The sequence below is a fragment of the Homarus americanus genome, unplaced genomic scaffold (genome assembly GCF_018991925.1).
Source record: "Homarus americanus isolate GMGI-L3 unplaced genomic scaffold, GMGI_Hamer_2.0 scaffold25827, whole genome shotgun sequence".
NCBI classification, from domain to species: Eukaryota; Metazoa; Arthropoda; class Malacostraca; order Decapoda; family Nephropidae; genus Homarus; species Homarus americanus.
This window is the reverse complement of record NW_024738300.1, coordinates 6,732,086-6,756,271: the sequence shown is the minus strand read 5'-3', so window position 1 is coordinate 6,756,271 and position 24,186 is coordinate 6,732,086. Positions and strand designations below refer to the sequence as shown.

General features: G+C 38.4%; 1 protein-coding gene across 2 annotated transcripts in view; it reads left to right on the top strand.

Annotated features, from left to right (window-relative positions):
• LOC121873807 (wings apart-like protein homolog) overlaps positions 1 to 24,186 on the top strand; it is a 69,919-nt gene that overhangs the window by 27,757 nt on the left and 17,976 nt on the right. For both annotated transcript variants that reach the window (XM_042377513.1, XM_042377511.1), the window contains exons 4-9: positions 4,537 to 4,785; positions 14,507 to 14,749; positions 15,757 to 15,972; positions 19,005 to 19,245; positions 21,058 to 21,173; positions 21,557 to 21,668. In XM_042377513.1, coding sequence (XP_042233447.1) covers positions 4,537 to 4,785; positions 14,507 to 14,749; positions 15,757 to 15,972; positions 19,005 to 19,245; positions 21,058 to 21,173; positions 21,557 to 21,668 — 1,177 coding nt within the window. The remainder of the gene's footprint in view (positions 1 to 4,536; positions 4,786 to 14,506; positions 14,750 to 15,756; positions 15,973 to 19,004; positions 19,246 to 21,057; positions 21,174 to 21,556; positions 21,669 to 24,186) is intronic.

The following is a 24,186-nucleotide window of genomic DNA, read 5'->3' as shown; positions in this document are numbered from 1 at the left end:
CAATCACTTGGTAAGAATCAGTATCTGGCACCTTGCTCAACTAGCCAACAACAGGACGAGAGTCAGTTACTCATCAAACATGCTAGAGTAAGGTACGATCGTGTTTTGTAATTTTTTTTTCTCTGGCCTGAATTCAGTATTTCCCGTCAAGTATTTTGTGTTATCATTGGAGCAAGAGATTGTGTTAGGTACAGTACAGTACTTGGCAGTAAACACGTCAGTTGTGGAATTTAATTCAGTGGATGTTATTGAAGCTTAGCAAGATGACCTTCATTTTGCCATTCCAATATCCCCACTTTACTCTGCCACCCATCCTTAGAGGCAAGCCTTGTAAAGTTCACACAGTACTTACTGGACCCCAGTTGACCCCACCCTAGGTACCTCGCCCACTGACTGTGATGTAGTGAAACACCACCCCACTGAGTTATAGAGTGAAACCTCTTTATAACGGACTCCTCTCTCCATATAGTCTGTTAGATGAAGGTTTCACAATAATGGGCATTCGATATAACGAATTTTCATCTACATATAGTCCGTTAAATAGAGGTTTCACTGTATGACCAAACCACCTTGGGTTTGGGAGGTCTGGCCATGGTAGTTTGACCAGGATGGGGTTGCTATACTGTACTATACAATAGTGCATTTTTTCTCAGCTGAGAAAAGATGCCCCATCCCCTCCTCAAGAGCTACAACTGATTGGCTGTTGCAAACCTGTTAGATTTTGTCCTGAAGTAATGATATATTTCTAAATGAGTTTATTAATAATTGTTGGGATGACCGTTTCTGGCGAGAAAGATATTTATCTAAATGATATAAAGATACATACATTTATTATTGCAAACATAGGCACGCAGGAAGTTTATAAAAAATCTTATACATGAATTAACTGTTAAACTTTAGAAGCAAATTCACGCTCTCGGATGATGCATTTAATATACAGTAGTACCCCGCTTAACGGCTTAACGCGGTCAATTGTACCCACAGTGTTAAGTGAAAACCGCGTTAAGTGAACAACAGAACATATGGGATTAATTCCAATAGAGACTGGCCCGACCCCCAAACTCTACTTTTTCGGACACAATACCTATGTTCTAGTAAAAATAACATCTTAATTTTATGATGGTACATGCACACAATTAATACTTAAGAGAAATACAGTCGCCAAGTTAATGTCCATTCAAATAATGGACTCGACTCCCTCCCCCTCTTCTCACACTACACTGCTGGTTCTTCCCTCTCTTGAGAAATTTTGGGGGGAAAACCACTGGATTTTAATAAATAATACCTCAAACTAAAGTTAGGATAATATAATTGACATTGCTGGATTCCTTGTAAGACCAGGAATATTTTGAATATAAATGTCATATATTTTGCACAAAAGATAACATATTTACTCAGAGCAAACATTATATCTAAAATTTGTATGTCTAATGCAAAATCTATGATGTTTATATTCAAAATGATCATCAAATTGTAAGAATTCCAGTAATGTAAATTATATTCTGGCCGGGTAATTTGTATGAATTTTACGAGCTAAAACAAATATCTTCAGTTAATAAAAAAAAAATATTCTTCGACACTATCTGTCAATCAAAGTACCTCACCTTGCCTCCCCCCGTCTTCCAACCGTGCCATCGTCCCAACCCTCCCTACAACAGAAATGTAGGGTGAAAAAACTAAATTTTAACATTTAGTAATAAATAATACCTCAAATTAAAGTTAGGATAATATAATTGACATTGCTGAATTCCTTGTAAGACCAGGAATATTTTGAATATAAATGTCATATATTTTGCACAAAAGATAACATATTTACTGAGAGTAAACATTATATCTAAAATTTGTATGTCTAATGCAAAATCTATGATGTTTATATTCAAAATGATCATCAAATTGTAAGAATTCCAGCAATGTAAATTATATTCTGGCCGGGTAATTTGTATGAATTTTATGAGCTAAAACAAATATCTTCAGTTAATAAAAAAAAAAATAATATTCTTCACACAGTGCCAGATGGTCAGTCGGTCCCTCCCTCCCCCCCACTTCCCACCAACCCTCCCTACCAGACGTGTGGGAAAACCAGAATATTTACCTTTCTAGTAATAAATAATACCTCAAACTAAAGTTAGGATAATATAATTGACATTGCTGGATTCCTTGTAAGACCAGGAATATTTGAATATGAATGTCATATATTTTGCACAAAAGATAACATATTTACTCAGAGTAAACATTATATCTAAAATTTGTATGTCTAATGCAAAATCTATGATGTTTATATTCAAAATGATCATCAAATTGTAAGAATTCCAGTAATGTAAATTATATTCTGGCCGGGTAATTTGTATGAATTTTACGAGCTAAAACAAATATCTTCAGTTAATAAAAAAAAATATTCTTCGACACTATCTGACAATCAAAGTACCTCACCTTGCCTCCCCCCGTCTTCCAACCGTGCCATCCTCCCAACCCTCCCCATTTCACTCAACCCTCCCTACAAGAGAAATGTAGGTGAAAAACTAAATTTAACATTTAGTATTAAATAATACCTCAAATTAAAGTTAGGATAATATAATTGATATTGCTAGCTCCTTGTAAGACTAGAATATTTTTGAAATATAAATATATATTTTGCACAAAAGAAATATATTTACTGAGAAAAACATTATATCTAAAATTTGTATGTCTAATGCAAAATCTATGATGTTTATATTCAAAATGATCATCAGATTGTAAGAATTCCAGCAATGTAAATTATATTCTGGCCGGGTAATTTGTATGAATTTTATGAGCTAAAACAAATATCTTCAGTTAATAAAAAAAATAATAATTTTCTTCACACAGTGCCAGATGGTCAGTCGGTCCCTCCCTCCCCCCCACTTCCCACCAACCCTCCCTACCAGACGTGTGGGAAAACCAGAATATTTACCTTTCTAGTAATAAATAATACCTCAAACTAAAGTTAGGATAATATAATTGACATTGCTGGATTCCTTGTAAGACCAGGAATATTTTGAATATGAATGTCATATATTTTGCACAAAAGATAACATATTTACTCAGAGTAAACATTATATCTAAAATTTGTATGTCTAATGCAAAATCTATGATGTTTATATTCAAAATGATCATCAAATTGTAAGAATTCCAGCAATGTAAATTATATTCTGGCCGGGTAATTTGTATGAATGTTATGAGCTAAATAAAAAAAAATATATTATACTTCACCACGTTAAGTGAAAGTTCGGTTCTGGCGAGGCACCGCGCATATGCGAAATCGCGTTAAGTGAAACGCGTTAAGCGGGGTAATACTGTATACGCCTAGACCCCGACTTACGACGGGGTTAGGGACCCAAATCCAGGTCGTAAGTCTGACATGGTCGTAAGTCCGACATAGATAAAAAAAAAAAAATTTAATAAAAAATCTACAATGAAATACAGTACAGTAAAAGTAATGAATAATGATGAATGGATACAGTACAGTGAAAGTAATAAATAATAAGGAATGGATACAGTGTGACTGAGCACTTAACCTTTAATGTAGTCAGCTGAATGCACATGGGCCCCCCATAATTTTCTAATTATACATGGAGACTACATTAACTGGAAACGTTTCGGTATAGAAAATGCGTGTGTCATTTAAAATTTTTTTTTTTTTTTTTTTTTTTTTTTTTTTTTTTTTTTTTTATATCTATATCTGAGGTGTCAAGTCCTGACGGTCGTAAGTCCACGTAGCTGTAAGTCAATTTTTATCGAGAAACTACACAGTAAATCTGGTCGATTTTAAAAGATCAGAATCACTTTGAAATATTACACGGCTCCTGAAAATTAGTGGACGAGTGTAACAGACTTTGTCGCTCCAGCGAACAGCCGTCAGCAGAGGCGGGAAAATATGAAGTTGTTCTCAGTCATATTTCCTGCCTCTGCTGACGGTCGTGTGAAATTTCAATGTGATTCTGATCTTTTAAAATGTTTTTGCATAATGTAGTATTACTGATACGTAATTTGTCTTAGTATGCCTTATTGTGGGTAAAAATAAGTATACCGGTATATTGAATGCATCTTTCGAAAGCGTGAATTTGTTACCAGAGTTCAACAGTTAATTAATGTATACTTCTGATAAACTTCTTGCGTGCTTATGTTTGCAATTATAAATGTATGTATCTTTATATAATTTAGCTAAATATCTTTCTCGCCAGAAATGGTCATCCCAACAATTATTAATAAACTCATTTAGAAATATATCATTACTTCAGGACAAAATCTAACAGGTTTGCAACAGCCAATCAGCTGTAGCTCTTGAGGAGGGGGCAGGGCATCTTTTCTCAGCTGGGAAAAGATGCGCTATAGGATGAAATATAAAGTATTTCACCTTTATTCATATTATTTAGTGTTGGTTATTGTAGATCTATGTTTATTACACTTGCTATTTCTCATGTCATTCTTTCCACATTCCCTACTGTGTGATCTTCCATATATTACCTTTCATGGATGTAGTATTGAATATTATGCAAGTCTCCTTTATTTCCTGTTCAGTTTTATACAGTGGTGAAGAACGTTAAAAAGACCCACCAGCTCCAGGAGTCAGGAGAGTTCCAAGAATTTAACGACGACGTGGAGTATTTTTTGGATGCCTTACGACCCTCCATGCCAGTATCCACCCGGTGTTTGGCCGCCCTCAACCTTGCTCAGAAGTGCATGGTGCCCGCCTTCAGGATGCATCTACGGGCTCATGGTACGGTCATCAAGTTCTTCAGCGCCCTGTCTGATGCTCACTCTGATCATGTAAGTTGTGTGTGTTATACCTGTCAGTACTTGTGATCTGTTGTTGCCATTTGAAGGGTAACGACAGTACATTCTTATACCTGTCAGTACTTGTGATCTGTTGTTGCCACTTGAAGGGTAACGACAGTACATTCTTATACCTGTCAGTACTTGTGATCTGTTGAAGGGTAACGACAGTACATTCTTATACCTGTCAGTACTTGTGATCTGTTGTTGCCACTTGAAGGGTAACGACAGTACATTCTTATACCTGTCAGTACTTGTGATCTGTTGTTGCCACTTGAAGGGTAACGACAGTACATTCTTATACCTGTCAGTACTTGTGATCTGTTGTTGCCACTTGAAGGGTAACGACGGCGTACATTCTTATACCTGTCAGTACTTGTGATCTGTTGTTGCCACTTGAAGGATACTGACAGTACATTGTTATACCTGTCAGTACTTGTGATCTGTTGTTGCCACTTGAAGGGTAACGACAGTACATTCTTATACCTGTCAGTACTTGTGATCTGTTGTTGCCACTTGAAGGGTAACGACAGTACATTGTTATACCTGTCAGTACTTGTGATCTGTTGTTGCCACTTGAAGGATACGACGGTACATTGTTATACCTGTCAGTACTTGTGATCTGTTGTTGCCACTTGAAGGGTAAGACAGTACATTCTTATACCTGTCAGTACTTGTGATCTGTTGCCACTTGAAGGGTAACGACAGTACATTCTTATACCTGTCAGTACTTGTGATCTGTTGTTGCCACTTGAAGGATACTGACAGTACATTGTTATACCTGTCAGTACTTGTGATCTGTTGTTGCCACTTGAAGGGTAACGACAGTACATTCTTATACCTGTCAGTACTTGTGATCTGTTGTTGCCACTTGAAGGGTAACGACAGTACATTCTTATACCTGTCAGTACTTGTGATCTGTTGTTGCCACTTGAAGGGTAACGACAGTACATTGTTATACCTGTCAGTACTTGTGATCTGTTGTTGCCACTTGAAGGGTAACGACAGTACATTCTTATACCTGTCAGTACTTGTGATCTGTTGTTGCCACTTGAAGGGTAACGACAGTACATTCTTATACCTGTCGTACTTGTGATCTGTTGTTGCCACTTGAAGGGTAACGACAGTACATTCTTATACCTGTCAGTACTTGTGATCTGTTGTTGCCATTTGAAGGGTAGCGACAGTACATTCTTATACCTGTCAGTACTTGTGATCTGTTGTTGCCACTTGAAGGGTAACGACAGTACATTCTTATACCTGTCAGTACTTGTGATCTGTTGTTGCCACTTGAAGGGTACGACAGTACATTCTTATACCTGTCAGTACTTGTGATCTGTTGTTGCCACTTGAAGGGTAACGACAGTACATTCTATACCTGTCAGTACTTGTGATCTGTTGTTGCCACTTGAAGGATAACGACAGTACATTCTTATACCTGTCAGTACTTGTGATCTGTTGTTGCCACTTGAAGGGTTACTGACAGTACGTTATACCTGTCAGTACTTGTGATCTGTTGTTGCCACGAAGGGTAACGACAGTACATTCTTATACCTGTCAGTACTTGTGATCTGTTGTTGCCACTTGAAGGGTACGACAGTACATTCTTATACCTGTCAGTACTTGTGATCTGTTGTTGCCACTTGAAGGGTAGCGACAGTACATTCTTATACCTGTCAGTACTTGTGATCTGTTGTTGCCACTTGAAGGGTAACGACAGTACATTGTTATACCTGTCAGTACTTGTGATCTGTTGTTGCCATTTGAAGGGTAACGACAGTACATTCTTATACCTGTCAGTACTTGTGATCTGTTGTTGCCACTTGAAGGGTAACGACAGTACATTCTTATACCTGTCAGTACTTGTGATCTGTTGTTGCCACTTGAAGGGTAACGACAGTACATTGTTACCATCCTCATGTATTGTCTACACTCTCAGGAGACTCTTTTTTTTTCTTTGTTTCTTCATCTCGTATTAGGAAGTTGGTCACTGTCCCTTAACCAAACTTAACCTAACCCCATGAGTATGATGACCTAACCCCATGAGTATGATGACCTAACCATTTACTATGATAACCTAACCCCTTGAGTATGATGACCTAACCCCATGAGTATGATGACCTAACCCTTGAGTATGATGACCTAACCATTTACTATGATAACCTAACCCCTTAGTGTATTGACCTAACCATTTACTATGATAACTAACCCCATGAGTATGATGACCTAACCATTTACTATGATAACCTAACCCCTTGGTATGATGACCTAACCCCATGAGTATGATGACCTAACCCTTGAGTATGATGACCTAACCATTTACTATGATAACCTAACCCCTTGAGTATGATGACCTAACCATTTACTATGATAACCTAACCCCATGGTATGATGACCTAACCATTTACTATGATAACCTAACCCCATAGAGTATGATGACCTAACCCATGAGTATGATGACCTAACCCTTGAGTATGATGACCTAACCATTTACTATGATAACTAACCCTTGAGTATGATGACTAACCCCATGAGTATGATGACCTAACCATTTACTATGATAACCTAACCCCTTGAGTATGATGACCTAACCCCATGAGTATGATGACCTAACCATTTACTATGATAACCTAACCCCTTGAGTATGATGACCTAACCCCATGAGTATGATGACCTAACCATTTACTATGATAACCTAACCCCATGAGTATGATGACCCAACCCTTGAGTATGATGACCTAACCCTTGAGTATGATGACCTGACCCTTGAATATGTTGACCTAACCATTTACTATGATAACCTAACCCCTTGAGTATGATGACCCAACCCTTAGTATGATGACCTAACCCTTGAGTATGATGACCTAACCCTTGAGTATGATGACCTAACCCTGAGTATGATGACCCTAACCCCATGAGTATGATAACCTAACCCCTTGAGTATGATGACTAACCCCATGAGTATGATAACCTAACCCCATGAGTATGATGACCCTAACCCCTTGAGTATGATGACCTAACCCCTTGAGTATGATGACCTTACCTTGAGTATGATGACCCTAACCCCATGAGTATGATAATCTAACCCCATGAGTATGATGACCTAACCCCATGAGTATGATGACCTAACCCCATGAGTATGATGACCTAACCCATGAGTATGATAACCTAACCCCATGAGTATGATGACCTAACCTCTGAGTATGATGACCTAACCCCTTAAGTACGATGACCTAACCCCTTGAGTACGATGATCTAACCTCTTGAATATGATGACCTAACCTCTTGAGTATGATGACGTAACCCCTTGAGTATGATGAGCTAACCCCTTGAGTATGATGACCTAACCCCTTGAGTACGATGACTAACCTCTTGAATATGATGACCTAACCCCTTGAGTATGATGACCTAACCTCTTGAATATGATGACCTAACCCCTTGAGTACGATGATCTAACCTCTTGAATATGATGACCTAACCCCTTGAGTACGATGATCTAACCTCTTGAATATGATGACCTAACCCCTTGAGTATGATGATCTAACCTCTTGAATATGATGACCTAACCCATTGAGTATGATGATCTAACCTCTTGAGTATGATGACCTAACCCCTTGAGTATGATGATCTAACCTCTTGCTTATGATAACCTAACCCCTTGAGTATGATGATCTAACCCCTTAAGTACGATGACCTAACCCCTTGAGTATGATGACCTAACCCCTTGAGTACGATGACCTAACCCCTTAAGTACGATGACCTAACCCCTTGAGTACGATGACCTAACCCCTTGAGTACGATGACCTAACCCCTTGAGTACGATGACCTAACCCTTTGAGTACGATGATCTAACCCCTTGAGTATGAACCTAACCCCATGAGTATGATGACCTAACCCCATGAGTATGATGACCTAACCCCTTGAGTATGATGACCTAAACCCATTGAGTATGATGACCTAACCCCTTGAGTATGGTGACCTAACCCCATGAGTATGATGACCTAACCCATTAAGTATGATGACCTAACTATGAGTGTGATGACACCCCCTTGAGTACAATGATGGGTGTCTGCAGGGAGGGGTGCACTTGCATTCTTCTGGAAAGTGAGAAATGTTCTATTTTTCACCAATTCTTTTTCACAAGTTTTTAAGTGAACTGTTTGTTCTTACCACAACAGACACTTGTGGTAAGGCGGTACTTTTGACAATTTCTCTGGCGGCTGGGCCTGGATGGCCAACTCGGGTAGACCATCGTGATGTCAACTTAGCAGAGGACTGCATTATTTTACAGTTCGTTAAATTAGCAATTTTCATAAATACTGTACTTTGCATATTATTACCTAACTTTTATTTTTTCTTAAAATTTTGATAACTTATGATATTTGGGTAACTGCACAATTTGTCGAGTACAACACATAATTGTAAACAATATACAGTGAACCCTCACTTTACGCGGTCAATTGAACCCACGGCGGCCCGCGTAAAGTGAACAACATAACATATGGGATTAATTGAAATCGAGACCGGGCCGACCCCCAAACTCCACTTTTTCAGACACAATACCTACGTTGTAGTAAAAATAACTTCTTAATTTTATGATGGTATGCATACACAATTAATAATTAAGAGAAATATCAATAATATTAGGTTTTTTAACACTTACATTAGTAGAAAAGATGGCTGGGCACACGGGGATGGGGGGGTTGGTTCCGAGGCAGAGGGCAGATTATTGGCCCTCACCTGTATCACTTGTATCACTATCCACCACAGAGGCTTGCAGGGCCTCTTTGTCAAACCCCTCAAAGTCCATATAAGTCCATATCCTCACTATCATTATCACTATCACTGACTTGGGCCGGCTGTGGTGGGTGGCGGGTGAAGAACTCGGTAATGTTTTGTTAACTGGGCGACCTTGTGCGCACCCTGCTCGCGCCGCTCTCCGCGTAAAAGGGTACACACACCGCGCAAAGTGAGCATTCCAGTTTCGGCAGGGTACCGCGTAAACGTGGAAACGCGTAAAGTGGGACCGCATAAAGCGAGGGTTGACTGTATAATATTTGTTAATATTGTTACTCAAAAATGAAAATAAGAGCAAACCAAATATAGTGGTAGAGCTCGGTAATTTGAGGATAATTTTTTTTTTTCCATATGAGCCAACTGCCATGGAAATGGTTGAGTTAGAAACGTGCCTCAAAAATCTGCTGCACTGAGTTCATGTACCCTGTATACCAAACATGTCACTTGCTGAACCAAGTTTTGGTGGAAATGTGAAAAAAGATCCAGTGGTTACTGAATGAAGGAAAACATAGCACAGTTAAATGGTATCTACAATATCAATAATTTTCCTGAGGAGTCGCAGTCCTAGTTTGAAATGTGGACCCAGCATCAAAATTCCAAGAAGAAAGCCTCATCTGATTCCGGTACAACCTTGTCCTTGATGGATCTTGTGAAGCAGTGTGATTTGATTCCTGCAACTTGAGAAGCTCTACTGATCTTGGCTCTTCCAGCCTCCACTTGTTAAGTTGAGCGGTCATTTAGCAGCACGCTGAGACGTGTTAAAATATGACACCAATGTCAACTGAACACTTGTCTGGATTGTGCAATGTGCATGCTCAGCGTGCATCACTAGAAGATGTTAAATAGAGAGAAAGCCTTCACTGAAGACGTGATTGATCATTTTGGAGCTGATAAGCGCCGCCTGCAGTATTTATTTGACCATTGAAAGTACAGTCGACCCTCGTTAATTCGGACTAATAGGGGGGAAGGGTGTCCGTTTTAGCTGATTGTCCGAATTAACCGATTTAGGGGTTAATATTGCATTATATTTCAAAGTCATTGTTTTCGTCATGATTTTATCCCACTTTCCACTGTAATACATACGTAATTTCAGCAAAAATATTACATTTCCTTGAATGTATTATATCAAGCACAGTATGAATAGAATACCATTGTAATATAACAGTATTTTAACCGAAAACTACTAAAAAAACGAATAACATCTCAAGAACATCGGAAGCTTAGGTAAAGTCTTTTGTTTTCGTCATGTATTTTATCCTATTTTACATTGAAATACATCACGTTTCAACAAAACTACTGTTTATTTCCAAGAATATATTCATTCAGGCGCAGTTTAGGTAAAATATACGTGTGATGTAACAGTTTTCTAACTGAAAACGATTCGAAAAACACGTACCCTCTAGCCCTGTTCAAGGAGAGGACTGGGAGAAGCTGTTTGGTGCTGCAGATGATGACAAGGAAAATGATTTGGATGAATTTTAATGAAAATATTCAGAAATATGGTATCGTAGTATTTATTCAAGTCAATTAGGATAGAATATTATTGTAATACAACAGTTTTTTAACTGAAAACCAATCGAAAAGCGATTACGGTAACATCTTTTGAACGAAAGAAAGCGAAAGTCATTGTTTTCGTCACGATTTTATCCTATTTTACATTAAAATACATCACGTTTCAGCAAAACTACTATTTATTTCCGAGAATATATTCATTCAGGCACAGTTAAGGTAAAATATACATGTGATGTAACAGTTTTTTAACTGAAAACGATTCAAAAAACACGTGTACCGTGTAGCTGATACTCAACAGCTGGTGGTGCGTCATGTGTCGTTGTAAACAATAGGAGGTTGAAGTAGATTACCGGGTATTATATTAAGTGTGAAATTTCAAAAAGGTTTTTATTACCGGTATTTTTTGTAGATCAATGAGAACTGTGATACCGTATATGATATGATAAGTTAGCCTGTGCTATGAACTTCAACATAGACTACTGAAAACACGTTGTAAGGTAATTTAGCCTATTGTAAGTTGGTGAGCTTCATTTGCTGAAGGAACTGCACAACGTTTCATTACTAATTGGTACAAATTTTACGTTTCCATTGCTTACTGGCAGTAAATGGTAAATATTTTTCATGTCTGAAGCTAAAAGTTGCATCCCCCCCCACACTAGTGGTGGAGATGTTACATTTGACCAAAAAGACGCTGGTGTTTTATCCCAGCAGTGGGTGGACCAGCATTTTAGCTTAAGGTCCGCATAGGTAATATTCCTACAAAAAAAAAAAAAGTTCGTTCGTTCAGATTTTGTCCGAATTATCCGAAATCCGGATTAAAGGGGTCCGAATTAACGAGGGTCGACTGTACGCTACTAATGTTCTGAGCAAGTTACCAGCGTGAAAGACAGCTAGCATTAGCCATCCCTAGATTTTTGGTGATTAAAGATATCAAATTAATTATTTTGGTTATTTTTAATGCATATGGTCAACCCTATGATAATTTTAGTGATTAATATTTTAATGATGTCAGTGATAAGTGATACTGTAGATCAAACACTAGTGCTGAGTCAGGTCTTGTCCTGCTCTCTTGCAACCCCCACCCCAGGAAAGAAATCTGCGGATGCACATGTATACTATGACTTAACCCCTTGAGTGCTTTATAAAGTCTATTCACATCATAATACTGAATCATTGTTGAAGGGTTTAAGGTATTGTGCTCAAAAGGGTAAGTCAAGTCATCATAATCAAGGGGTTGTAATTAGGTTGTCATCCAATTCAAGGGGTTGTCATCCTACTCATGGGGTTAAAGACCTTAGCTGTTGAAATGCATTAATGGATTATAACATCAAGAGTCCTGCCACCCATGATATCCTCCACCTGTCAAGTGTTTACCATAACCTGCTGCAGGATAACTCAACACCCAGCACAGTACGGCACGGCATTATTGTCTTTTAAAGGTTATTCTTTACATGGATGGTTTGACTGTTCTCTTTCATAATCGTACCTGGAAGTCCACCACCTTTATTCAAGTCATTCTTTCATAGTTAGTCATATTAACTTCTTTCAAAAACTGGGGTTGATTTACACATGACGTGAACTTATACTTTAATCTTTTTGGAAGAGTGAATTAAAGTTTGAATTCTTTCAGTGATGAACCTTGATGGTAAGAACTGTACAGCTTAGGGGTAGGAATGGGGCAGAAGCAGCTTAAGGGGAGTAGAATCAGTACAGGAACCATGCCCAAAGATGGAAACAGAATGGGTGGTGAAAGCAGTTAAAAAATGAAGATTGGAAAGGCAGCTGGAAGCTCTAGGATAGTTACAGAAATGCTAAAAGCCTCAGGTGATGTAGGTGTGTCACTAGTGTCTGAATTCACTATTGCAATCATTATGGAATGTACTTTACTGTTCCAGACAACTGGAGGAAGTGTGTGTTTAGTAATACTTAGAAGGGTAAAGGTGAGCGTGGGAACTACATACAGTCTGCCAGATCGAGTTATGGAAGTTGTAGAAAGTGTAATTAAGAAATTGATGAGAGAGAGAGTAGACAAACAAAATGGTGTTTGGTTTTTGGCCAGGTTGGGGGTCTACAGGGGTAATATAGCCAGGCAACTATCAGAAAAATATCTTGGGAAGGAGAGAAAATTGTACTTTGTATTTGTAGATTTGGAAAAGGCATATAACAAGAGTACAGTGTGAAGTACTGTAGTAAAGTGGTTGATGAGAAGGCAAAGAGTTGAGGAGTACCTTGTTTGGGTGGTTATGGCATTATATGAGGGCTCAAAAACCTCTGTGAGAATAAATGGTGAGGAATTTGAGATAAAAGTAGAAGTCTATATCAGGTCTGTTTTGACCACCCTCTGTTTATCATGGTGGTGGAGGCAATATCACAGACTTTTGAACTTTTGTTGTAGTCTGATGACAGAGAGTATTGAAGTGGTTTGGGTGAGCGACTCTTAGCGGAAAATATTCATGTGCTGTCAGTAAGAAAGGTGTTCTCAATAACAAAAAAATGTGCCGACAAATATGGAAGGTGGGTACACAAGAGGTGCATTAGAATAGGTTGCAGGATGATGCTGACTTAAAAGTGTTCTTTATACATAGTATGTGCAAGTAACTGTGTGGTCATAGCAAACCTGGAGAAACTGGACATTGGTGACATGTCCCTGGAATGTCACAGTTCTGCTGCCTGGCTGACATGGTTTGTGCTGGTGAGGGTGCTGAAGGAAGATTAGGGCATTGTTGCCTTTATTGACAGCAAGATCTTCCCTATGCATGAAAGGAAGAATACATGTGGCTGGTGTGAGAAATGTGATGTTGTATGGCAGTGAAACATGGACTTGAGTAAGCTAAAATGAGAATGGTGAGGTTGATGTGTAATGTGACACTGAAAGACAGGAGGCCTTGATCAGAGTTAAGAGGATGGCTGGGAGTGGGTATTGAGAGTATTGGCAAAGTCCTGTGTAGAGGCAGGCTGAGATGGTTTGGGCATATGGAGAAAATGGATGAGACTAATTGAGTCAAGAGGTACATGAGTCTAAATGTGGAAGGGAGAAGAACCAGAGGTGGGCCAAGAATGACATGGGGAGAGGTTGTAAGAAATGATATTAAAGTTAAGAACCTGACATGAGAGGCTGCAAGAGGCCATGCAGCATGGAGGGCTGCCATCAGATAGCCATGGCTAACTCTTGCATGCATGGAAAATGGCTGGTAGACCTTGACTAAGATAAAAGTATAGAAACAATAGGCAGGAAGCTTCAGATTCATCTTTGGTTGAGGTTAACATAAGGGCATCTACAATAGTGTTTTAATGGGTTATTGTTATTTGGTGTGATACAATGGCTATGACAGAACTGATTGTTTATAAGATGTACAGTAGTTGTGATCACATATTATTGTCACCATGACCATCTTCCTCTCCCCAGAGACTGGCAATCTGTGCGGCAACAGTCATGTTCACGCTCAGTCAAGACCGCCTTAATATGGATTTGGATCGTGACTCTCTCGAGTTGATGCTAAACCTTCTTGACACTGATGCTGACACTTCAGACGTTGTCGCCTCGGTCGATGTCGCCTTTGTCACCCAGAATAAGAAAAAGATTCGGGAACTATGCCGAGACATGCAGAAGAAAGGCCATGCAAAGCACCTCAACCTTGACAACATCAATGTGAGTTAATTATTAGATTTTGTTTTACTTTGTTACATTACAGAAGGTGTTTGAAGGCAGTGCTGGTCCCACGGTCTTATGAAGGAGTCGGTGTTAATGCGGGATACACTTTGTTTTATCACAGTGATGAGTGACAAGTCATTGAGTAAGTAAATACCTGTACTACAGATTGTAAATATAATGAGTCCAGATTGAAGTGAATGGTGAAACTAGGCAATTGTATGGTGTGTAGGTTTGATTTATGTATTGTCTAAGTATTAATATTTCTTGTAATACCTACTATATTTACTGTACCTGCTTTTATTGTACCATCAAAACCATTTTATCGGAAATTATCACGTAAATAGATAAAATTACTATTGCAATAAATGTAATTGCCAACTAGACATAATCCTGACAGCTCTGGTCTCTATTCAACCTTATTACTGTTCAACCCATGTTGGACTGCTCCCCCATTATACTTATGTTTTTCAATTCCACCATAATTTATGTACAGGTATATATAATTAAATAAAAAAAAATAAACTAAAAAAAAATAATAAATAAATAAAATTAATAAATATTTAAGTGATAACCGTGGTAACATTATGAGATGTTCTTGTTACCACCATGCTATTGTACTATTCCAGATGTTACTAAATGTTACATAATACTTCCTTGAGATAAATGTATATATATCAGGTGCCTCAAAGAGAGCTCAGGTTCTCAACTGGCTCAACCATGTTAATATTGTTATTATTATCCACTCTGTATCTGTGTTTTTCTGGCTAAATAAACTGATTCAATTCAATTCAAATTCAGTTTAAATAGCTGTGAAGAATTGTATTGGAAAGTATGTATGAGATATGGCAGGTTGCATGGTGGTGGTAGTCTTGGTTTGTATTTGAAAATGGTTTCCAAAAACATGGGAATGGAGCTGAAAACAAGGGGCCTAGTGTCCAGATAAGGATTACTAATTACTGGTGTAAGTTGAAGTTTTAACTGTAATAATGACTATTATTTTACAGGCGGGTAACCTAGCCATGGAGACTCTCCTCAGTCTAACTTCAAAACGTGCAGGAGAATGGTTTAAGGAGGAGCTTCGAGAGCTTGGGGGAGTGGAACACCTGGTACGCACCATCACCCACTGCACGCAGCTTTTCTCCCCAGACTTGGACACTTGGACCCATCCGCTGCTGGAGAAGTTGTCTAAGGTCGACCGCTGCCTCAAAGTCTTAGAAAATGTGAGTAAAGTCAATAATGTAATTTATTGTCACCATTTTACGGCCATTTTCCATGCTTGTGCGGGTTAGCTGGGATTGGCCAATGTCATTGTGTCCCAGTTCCCATCGTGGAATTTGGAAAAAGTAGTGTAGTGAATTTATGAGTTATGAGAGAGGAAATGACTGATTTTGAGTACAGGTATTTAGTCTGGTATTGGAATTTGCCTTCAAGGATTGTTTGAGTCTTTAATTAACAGAGGAAGGTCAGAGGCTGATATACTGTACAGTATATGTGCTGTACTGCACATGTGGCCACTCCATTGTATCATAGAGCAACATTACATTAAACTGTACATGTAGTTTTTACATTTAGAACTTAATTGTGTAAAATCTATGAAATTTGATGATACAGTAGTACCCCACTTAACGCGGTCAATTGAACCCACAGGGTACCATGTTAAGTGAAAACCGCGTTAAGTGAACAACAGAACATATGGGATTAATTCCAATAGAAACTGGCCGGACCCCCAAACTCTACTTTTCGGACACAATACCTATGTTCTAGTAAAAATAACATCTTAATTTTATGATGGTACATGCACACAATTAGTACTTAAGAGAAATAGAGAAATACAGTCGCCAAGTTAATGTCCATTCAAATAATGGACTCAACTCCCTCCCCCTCTTCTCACACTACACTCCCTGGCTCTTCCCTCTCTGAGAAATTTTGGGGTGAAAACCACTAAATTTTAATAAATAAAACCTCAAACTAAAGTTAGGATAATATAATTGACATTGCTGGATTCCTTGTAAGACCAGGAATATTTTGAATATAAATGTCATATTTTGCACAAAAGATAACATATTTACTCAGAGTAAACATTATATCTAAAATTTGTATGTCTAATGCAAAGTCTATGATGTTTATATTCAAAATGATCATCAAATTGTAAGAATTCCAGCAATGTAAATTATATTCTGGCCGGGTAATTTGTATGAATTTTATGAGCTAAAACAAATATCTTCAGTCCGTCCCAACCCTCCCCCCCCCCACCAATCCTCCCTTCAAGAGATGTTGGGTGAAAAAACTAAATTTTAACATTTAGTATTAAATAATACCTCAGATTAAAGTTAGGATAATATAATTGACATTGCTGGATTCCTTGTAAGACCAGGAATATTTTGAATATAAATGTCATATATTTTGCACAAAAGATAACATATTTACTCAGAGTAAACATTACATCTAAAATTTGTATGTCTAATGCAAAATCTATGATGTTTATATTCAAAATGATCATCAAATTATAAGAATTCCAGCAATGTAAATTATATTCTGACCGGGTAATTTGTATGAATTTTATGAGCTAAAACAAATATCTTCAGTTAATAAAAAAAAAAAAATATTCTTCACACGGTAACAGATGGTCGGTCGGTCCCTCCCTCCCCCCACCAGATGTGTGGGAAAACCAGAATATTTACCTTTTTAGTAATAAATAATACCTCAAACTAAAGTTAGGATAATATAATTGACATTGCTGGATTCCTTGTAAGACCAGGAATATTTTGAATACAAATGTCATATATTTTGCACAAAAAATAACATATTTACTCAGAGTAAACATTATATCTAAAATTTGTATGTCTAATGCAAAATCTATGATGTTTATATTCAAAATGATCATCATATTGTAAGAATTCCAGCAATGTAAATTATATTCTGGCCGGGTAATTTGTATGAATTTTATGAGCTAAAACAGGCAGGCAGGCAGGGTGGTGGGTGGGGCGAATCTAAAAATAGCTCTCGAGCGACCGCGTTAAGTGAAAGTTTGGCTCTGGGGAGGCACCATGTATACGTGAAATCGCGAAACAAACCGCGTTAAGCTGGGTATTACTGTATTTAAATTTAATTAGATTTGTTGAAATTTGTTGAATTTAAACCTTTTTTGCTTGTGATGAATCAGTTATGGAGCCAGCAAGTACTATTTAGTGTGTTGGTAGATTACTGGTTAAGTACAGTAGGTGATAGATTATATGAGAAATAAACTGTAGTAGTTCATTTCTTATATAATTATTGTTTGGCATGAAGAAGCCACACAAGGACATGACAGTACTGTACAGTACTCTAGCAGCTGTGAGTGATGTGTTGTTGGCTGTCCTTTGTGTGGCAGAAGTAAAAGTGAGACTTCAGGGCCGGCATTCAATTAGTAAAGAGTGTACGGTAGTATAAGCCTCAGACAAAATTGTATTTTAGTCATGACAATTAACCTTTGACCTTAAATTGCCTTAAGGCTGCTTCTTAATCAATGTCATTTCTCCAGCAAGAAGTGAATTTTATAATATTGTACAGTAAACCCTCGCACTTCCGGACAATTAGGGGGGAGAGGTTGTCCGGATGAACTGGGGGAGTTACTTATTCTTATGGGGAAAATTAGGATATGTTCCACAACAGTAATGCTATAAAAGTTATGGAAACATTATTACAATATACTGTAATGTGGGTTAGAAATGCAGGAGGTCCCTGACTTATGAACACCCTGATGAATTATTTTTACTTTTGTTTACTGTATTTTGTCATTCTATATTTTCTTTTGTCTTAAATTAAGTGATTTTAGATGTAAATAAGGACTCAGGATATGATATAGTGGAATTTTAAACATTGTTTTGTAAGTATGGTATGCACATAGCAAGTGTTCCAACTTACGAACGTCCTGACACTACACGATATTTCCACGATATATATATATATATATATATATATATATATACCAACTTACGAACGTCCTGACACTACACGATATTTCCACGATATATATATATATATATATATATATATATATATATATATATATATATATATATATATATATTTTTTTTTTTTTTTTTTTTTTTTTTAAATATCATGGTGTAAGGTGAAGAGGTGTGGTAGGAAATAAACCTCATGGACCCAAAATGGTTGTCGGGTGGGTGGGGCTTGTTTGTCTTAAGCAGTTATGTATTGGATTACTGTAATAGGTTCTCTGTAATTGCTTATAATAACTTCCATCACTCAGGTAACACACCAAAACACAGCCAATCAGGAGTACCTCCTGAAATTCCAGGGCGGCATTTTCCCTGAGAAGCTGGTAAGTCTGTACCGACTGTGCCACGTAGAAGTGCCCCTATATCCTGCCAGTGAGGCTCAGAACCAGAAGACAACTGTTGGGGGAGGGTCAACAGGCCAGCTACTAGTGCAGGCTCTCCTTACCACTATTAAAGTTCTCATCAACCTCACACACAACGCTGGCAAAGAAGGTAAGTATCGTATAGTATAGTATATAGTTCATGTAGCTTGTCACAGTTTGTTGTCTTAAATGACTCCTAGTTGTACAAATTGTTTACCAGAGGTGCTCTTATCACTCCATCAAATACAGGAGGTCCCCGGGTTACGTTCAGTCCGACTTGCGAACTGCAGCCGATACGAACGAGGTCCCCATAAAGTATATTATTTTAAGAATCCGACATAAGTACAACCATTCGTAGTAATGTATGAGAACTAGCTTGTGCGGTGGAGTGGTGGGTGAGGAGTGGAGCGTCACCCAGCCACACGCCTTGTAGTAGCGTCAGTACACCTTAGGCTCAGTAATGTGTGTGATCAAGTGCAATTTTTTTTTTTTTTTTTACTCATTAGCTCTATTTTTCTGCCCTCATCATGGCTCCCAAATGCAAATCTAATGCAAGTAATAGTAGTGCATCCAAGAAGAGGAAAACAATTAAAATAGAAGTGAAAGTTGATGTAATTAAACGTTCTGAAAAAGACAAACACCCTCAGTCATTGGTATAGTGTTAGGCTTCAGTCGGTCAACGGTCGGAAAAATTTTGATAAACAAAGACAAAAATTTTTAGTATGTAAAAAGATTACACCATTGCAGTCAACTGTGAGAACAAAATCGAAATGGAAAGATTGTTAGTGGTGTGGGTGGAAGATCAAAATCAGCGGCGTATACCTGTAAGCCTAGCCTTGAGTCGGGAAAAAGCAAGAAGCCAGCCCCAGCTTTCAACATAAGTGTTAAACTTTAAATTTAATGTTTTTAATTTACCCGATGACTTATTTTTTTACTTTCATTTACTGTATTTTGTCATTTTATTTCTTTTTTCTCTTAAATTAAGTAATTTTAGATGTGGTACACCTTAAATACATTTTCGACTTAAGAATGTCCGTAGGAATGTAACTCGTACGTAACCTGGGGACTGCCTGTACCGTATCTACTATTACTGTACTTATACGATTCTTAAGTACAGAACACTACTGGGATTTTATAACAGTAATTATAAGATACTGTCTGTATTTATTTTGAAGTATTATCACAAGATTTTCTCCAAAGTTTGATTATGTGTGACCTTGGTAATAATAAGTATTCATAGAACATAGTTTAACTCAGTGTTCATACTATAGTATACATCTCTATTGTGTGTATATACAGTACTGTAAACAAGAAGACAATATTATCTGATGTAAGATATCCACACAAGGTTATAACTTGTGTATCCTAATGCCTGTGAGTGATGATCAGGTGTTAATTGTGCTGTGTGTGGTAGACAAGAATGTGAGACTTCAGGGCCGATATTCTACTAGTTCAGATTATATGGTAGTATAAGTCTCAGACAGAATTAATATTTAATATTGTTTAATATTTTCTCTTAGTTATCACATTATTCCATCATCTTACTCTGGTCTAAACTCTCATTATCCTCTACAACTTACTTTCTTTTTGTCCTACCTGAGGAGTCTGTCTGTTGCTTGACCCTTTAGCATCTGGAGGTTTCCCCTCAGCTGGTGATGGCCACAGGAAAGGTTTAATACATTCCCCCTCACACTTTTTTACACACGGTTTTTAAAAAAATTTCTTAGATTAAGATTTTTGGATCATATGAAGTTTAGGCACCCCAGCTTATTTCACCTGATGGTTAAACACCCCAACCCAACCCAACATAATCCAACCTAACCCAACCTAACCTAACCCAGGTAGTGTTAGTGTGTTTAATCAAGAGGTGAAGAAAGCATGTGATCCATATACAGTACAGTATTAATATGTCTAACTAATATAACTTGTATCATGCCAACAGCTCTAGGTAGTAAAATATTGGGTCATCAGCAGGAAGTGTATGACATCACTCTCTATTGCCTTCTCATCATGCCAAGATATTTAGCACCTGAGAAGAAATTTGAGTTGCTGATCTTAGTAAGTAATTCTCTTTCTGGTAATATCCCAAGTGTTACTCTTTTTTTTTATTATTTAATTGTATAGTTTTGTTAATAGTGGTGAGTGTTGGATATGTTATTAGAAGAAGCAGTGTAGGGGGGGGAGGACTTAGGGTGGGGAGAGACCAGTAATATTGTATTCAAAACCATCCTCAGTTATAACATTTATGGATGACCTGAAGATTAACCTTTTACGATTATCACACATTCATGCTGAAACTCTAGCTACTTGTAGAAAAGTTGATTTAAAAGACGAAGAGTTGTAACTTGGTAAAATTGGAGGGTACTGGGTGCATTGATCTGATGATAGTTAAGTACTTTATACCTCTGAGGTCTGCTACTAATAAACATTATATTTTTCAGGCATGCTGTTTACTTCTCAATTTGGTGGAACACAGTAAAACAAATCGTAATTTTCTCATGAAAACAAATGCACCGGATTTTCTGAACAATGATGACAACAACATATTTGGTGGTAAGTACAGCGGCTGGATTATGTACTGTACTGTATTGTACTGTTATTATTGATTCAATAAATTATTGTAGGTAACCAATAAATAACTGGATGAGTGGACTATTCCTGGACATAAGATGTTCCTAAGCTGTTATGACTGGATGAGTGGGCCATTCCTGGACATAAGATGTTCCTAAGCTGTTATGACTGGATGAATGGGCCATTCCTGGACATAAGATGTTCCTAAGCTGTTATGACTGGATGAGTGGGCCATTCCTGGACATAAGATGTTCCTAAGCTGTTATGACTGGATGAATGGGCCATTCCTGGACATAAGATGTTCCTAAGCTGTTATGACTGGATGAGTGGCCCATTCCTGGACATAAGATGTTCCTAAGCTGTTATGACTGGATGAGTGGGCCATTCCTGGACATAAGATGTTCCTAAGCTGTTATGACTGGATGAATGGGCCATTCCTGGACATAAGATGTTCCTAAGCTGTTATGACTGGATGAGTGGGCCATTCCTGGACATAAGATGTTCCTAAGCTGTTATGACTGGATGAATGGGCCATTCCTGGACATAAGATGTTCCTAAGCTGTTATGACTGGATGAGTGGCCCATTCCTGGACATAAGATGTTCCTAAGCTGTTATGACTGGATGAGTGGGCCATTCCTGGACATAAGATGTTCCTAAGCTGTTATGACTGGATGAATGGGCCATTCCTGGACATAAGATGTTCCTAAGCTGTTATGACTGGATGAATGGGCCATTCCTGGGCGTAAGATGTTCCTAAGCTGTTATGACTGGATGAGTGGGCCATTCCTGGACATAGATGTTCCTAAGCTGTTATGACTGGATGAGTGGGCCATTCCTGGATGTAAGATGTTCCTAAGCTGTTATGACTGGATGAGTGGGCCATTCCTGGACATAAGATGTTCCTAAGCTGTTATGACTGGATGAGTGAGCCATTCCTGGACATAAGATGTTCCTAAGCTGTTATGACTGGATGAGTGGGCCATTCCTGGATGTAAGATGTTCCTAAGCTGTTATGACTGGATGAGTGGGCCATTCCTGGACATAAGATGTTCCTAAGCTGTTATGACTGGATGAGTGAGCCATTCCTGGACATAAGATGTTCCTAAGCTGTTATGACTGGATGAGTGGGCCATTCCTGGATGTAAGATGTTCCTAAGCTGTTATGACTGGATGAGTGGGCCATTCCTGGACATAAGATGTTCCTAAGCTGTTATGACTGGATGAGTGGCCCATTCCTGGACATAAGATGTTCCTAAGCTGTTATGACTGGATGAATGGGCCATTCCTGGACATAAGATGTTCCTAAGCTGTTATGACTGGATGAGTGGGCCATTCCTGGACATAAGATGTTCCTAAGCTGTTATGACTGGATGAGTGGGCCATTCCTGGTTATAAGATGTTCCTAAGCTGTTATGACTGGATGAGTGGGCCATTCTGGACATAAGATGTTCCTAAGCTGTTATGACTGGATGAGTGGGCCATTCCTGGACATAAGATGTTCCTAAGCTGTTATGACTGGATGAGTGGGCCATTCCTGGACATAAGATGTTCCTAAGCTGTTATGACTGGATGAGTGGGCCATTCCTGGACGTAAGATGTTCCTAAGCTGTTTGGATGAGTGGCCCATTCCTGGACGTAAGATGTTCCTAAGCTGTTATGACTGGATGAGTGGGCCATTCCTGGACGTAAGATGTTCCTAAGCTGTTATGACTGGATGAGTGGGCCATTCCTGGACATAAGATGTTCCTAAGCTGTTATGACTGGATGAGTGGCCCATTCCTGGTCGTAAGATGTTCCTAAGCTGTTATGACTGGATGAGTGGGCCATTCCTTGACATAAGATGTTCCTAAGCTGTTATGACTGGATGAGTGGGCCATTCCTGGACGTAAGATGTTCCTAAGCTGTTATGACTGGATGAGTGGGCCATTCCTTGACATAAGATGTTCCTAAGCTGTTATGACTGGATGAGTGGGCCATTCCTGGACATAAGATGTTCCTAAGCTGTTATAATGGGACAGAACACAATGAGAGAAGAAGATTACATATAAGTAGGAGAAGTATAGAGAGTAGGAATGTAAAGATAGGAAACTGGTAGCGTGGCCGGGATGTTATTTACTCAGCGTCAATACGCTTATCTTATCTCGTATGTCAATACACATATATTACTTCTTAAAGGGACAACTTGTTAAGCACCTCTTCGGTACAACTATTTATTAATTCACTCAATGACATGGACATATTAATATCACTATTATATCGGGGTACTAACACATTATGTTTTACGTTACTCGACACTGACTCTCGGACACAGCTGAATGAATACACTTCCCACAGTAGGTAACTCACCCTAGGAATCGTTCTGACAAGACTCACGTGTACCCTGACGTAGGCCCAGTGGATGCTTGGCTGGGCTGCCTCCTATGGGAGGCTTCTGCTTAGCTGGGGTCTGGTCGGGAGGTCCCCCTCCCGACCTGGGGAGAGGACAAGCATGACTCTGAG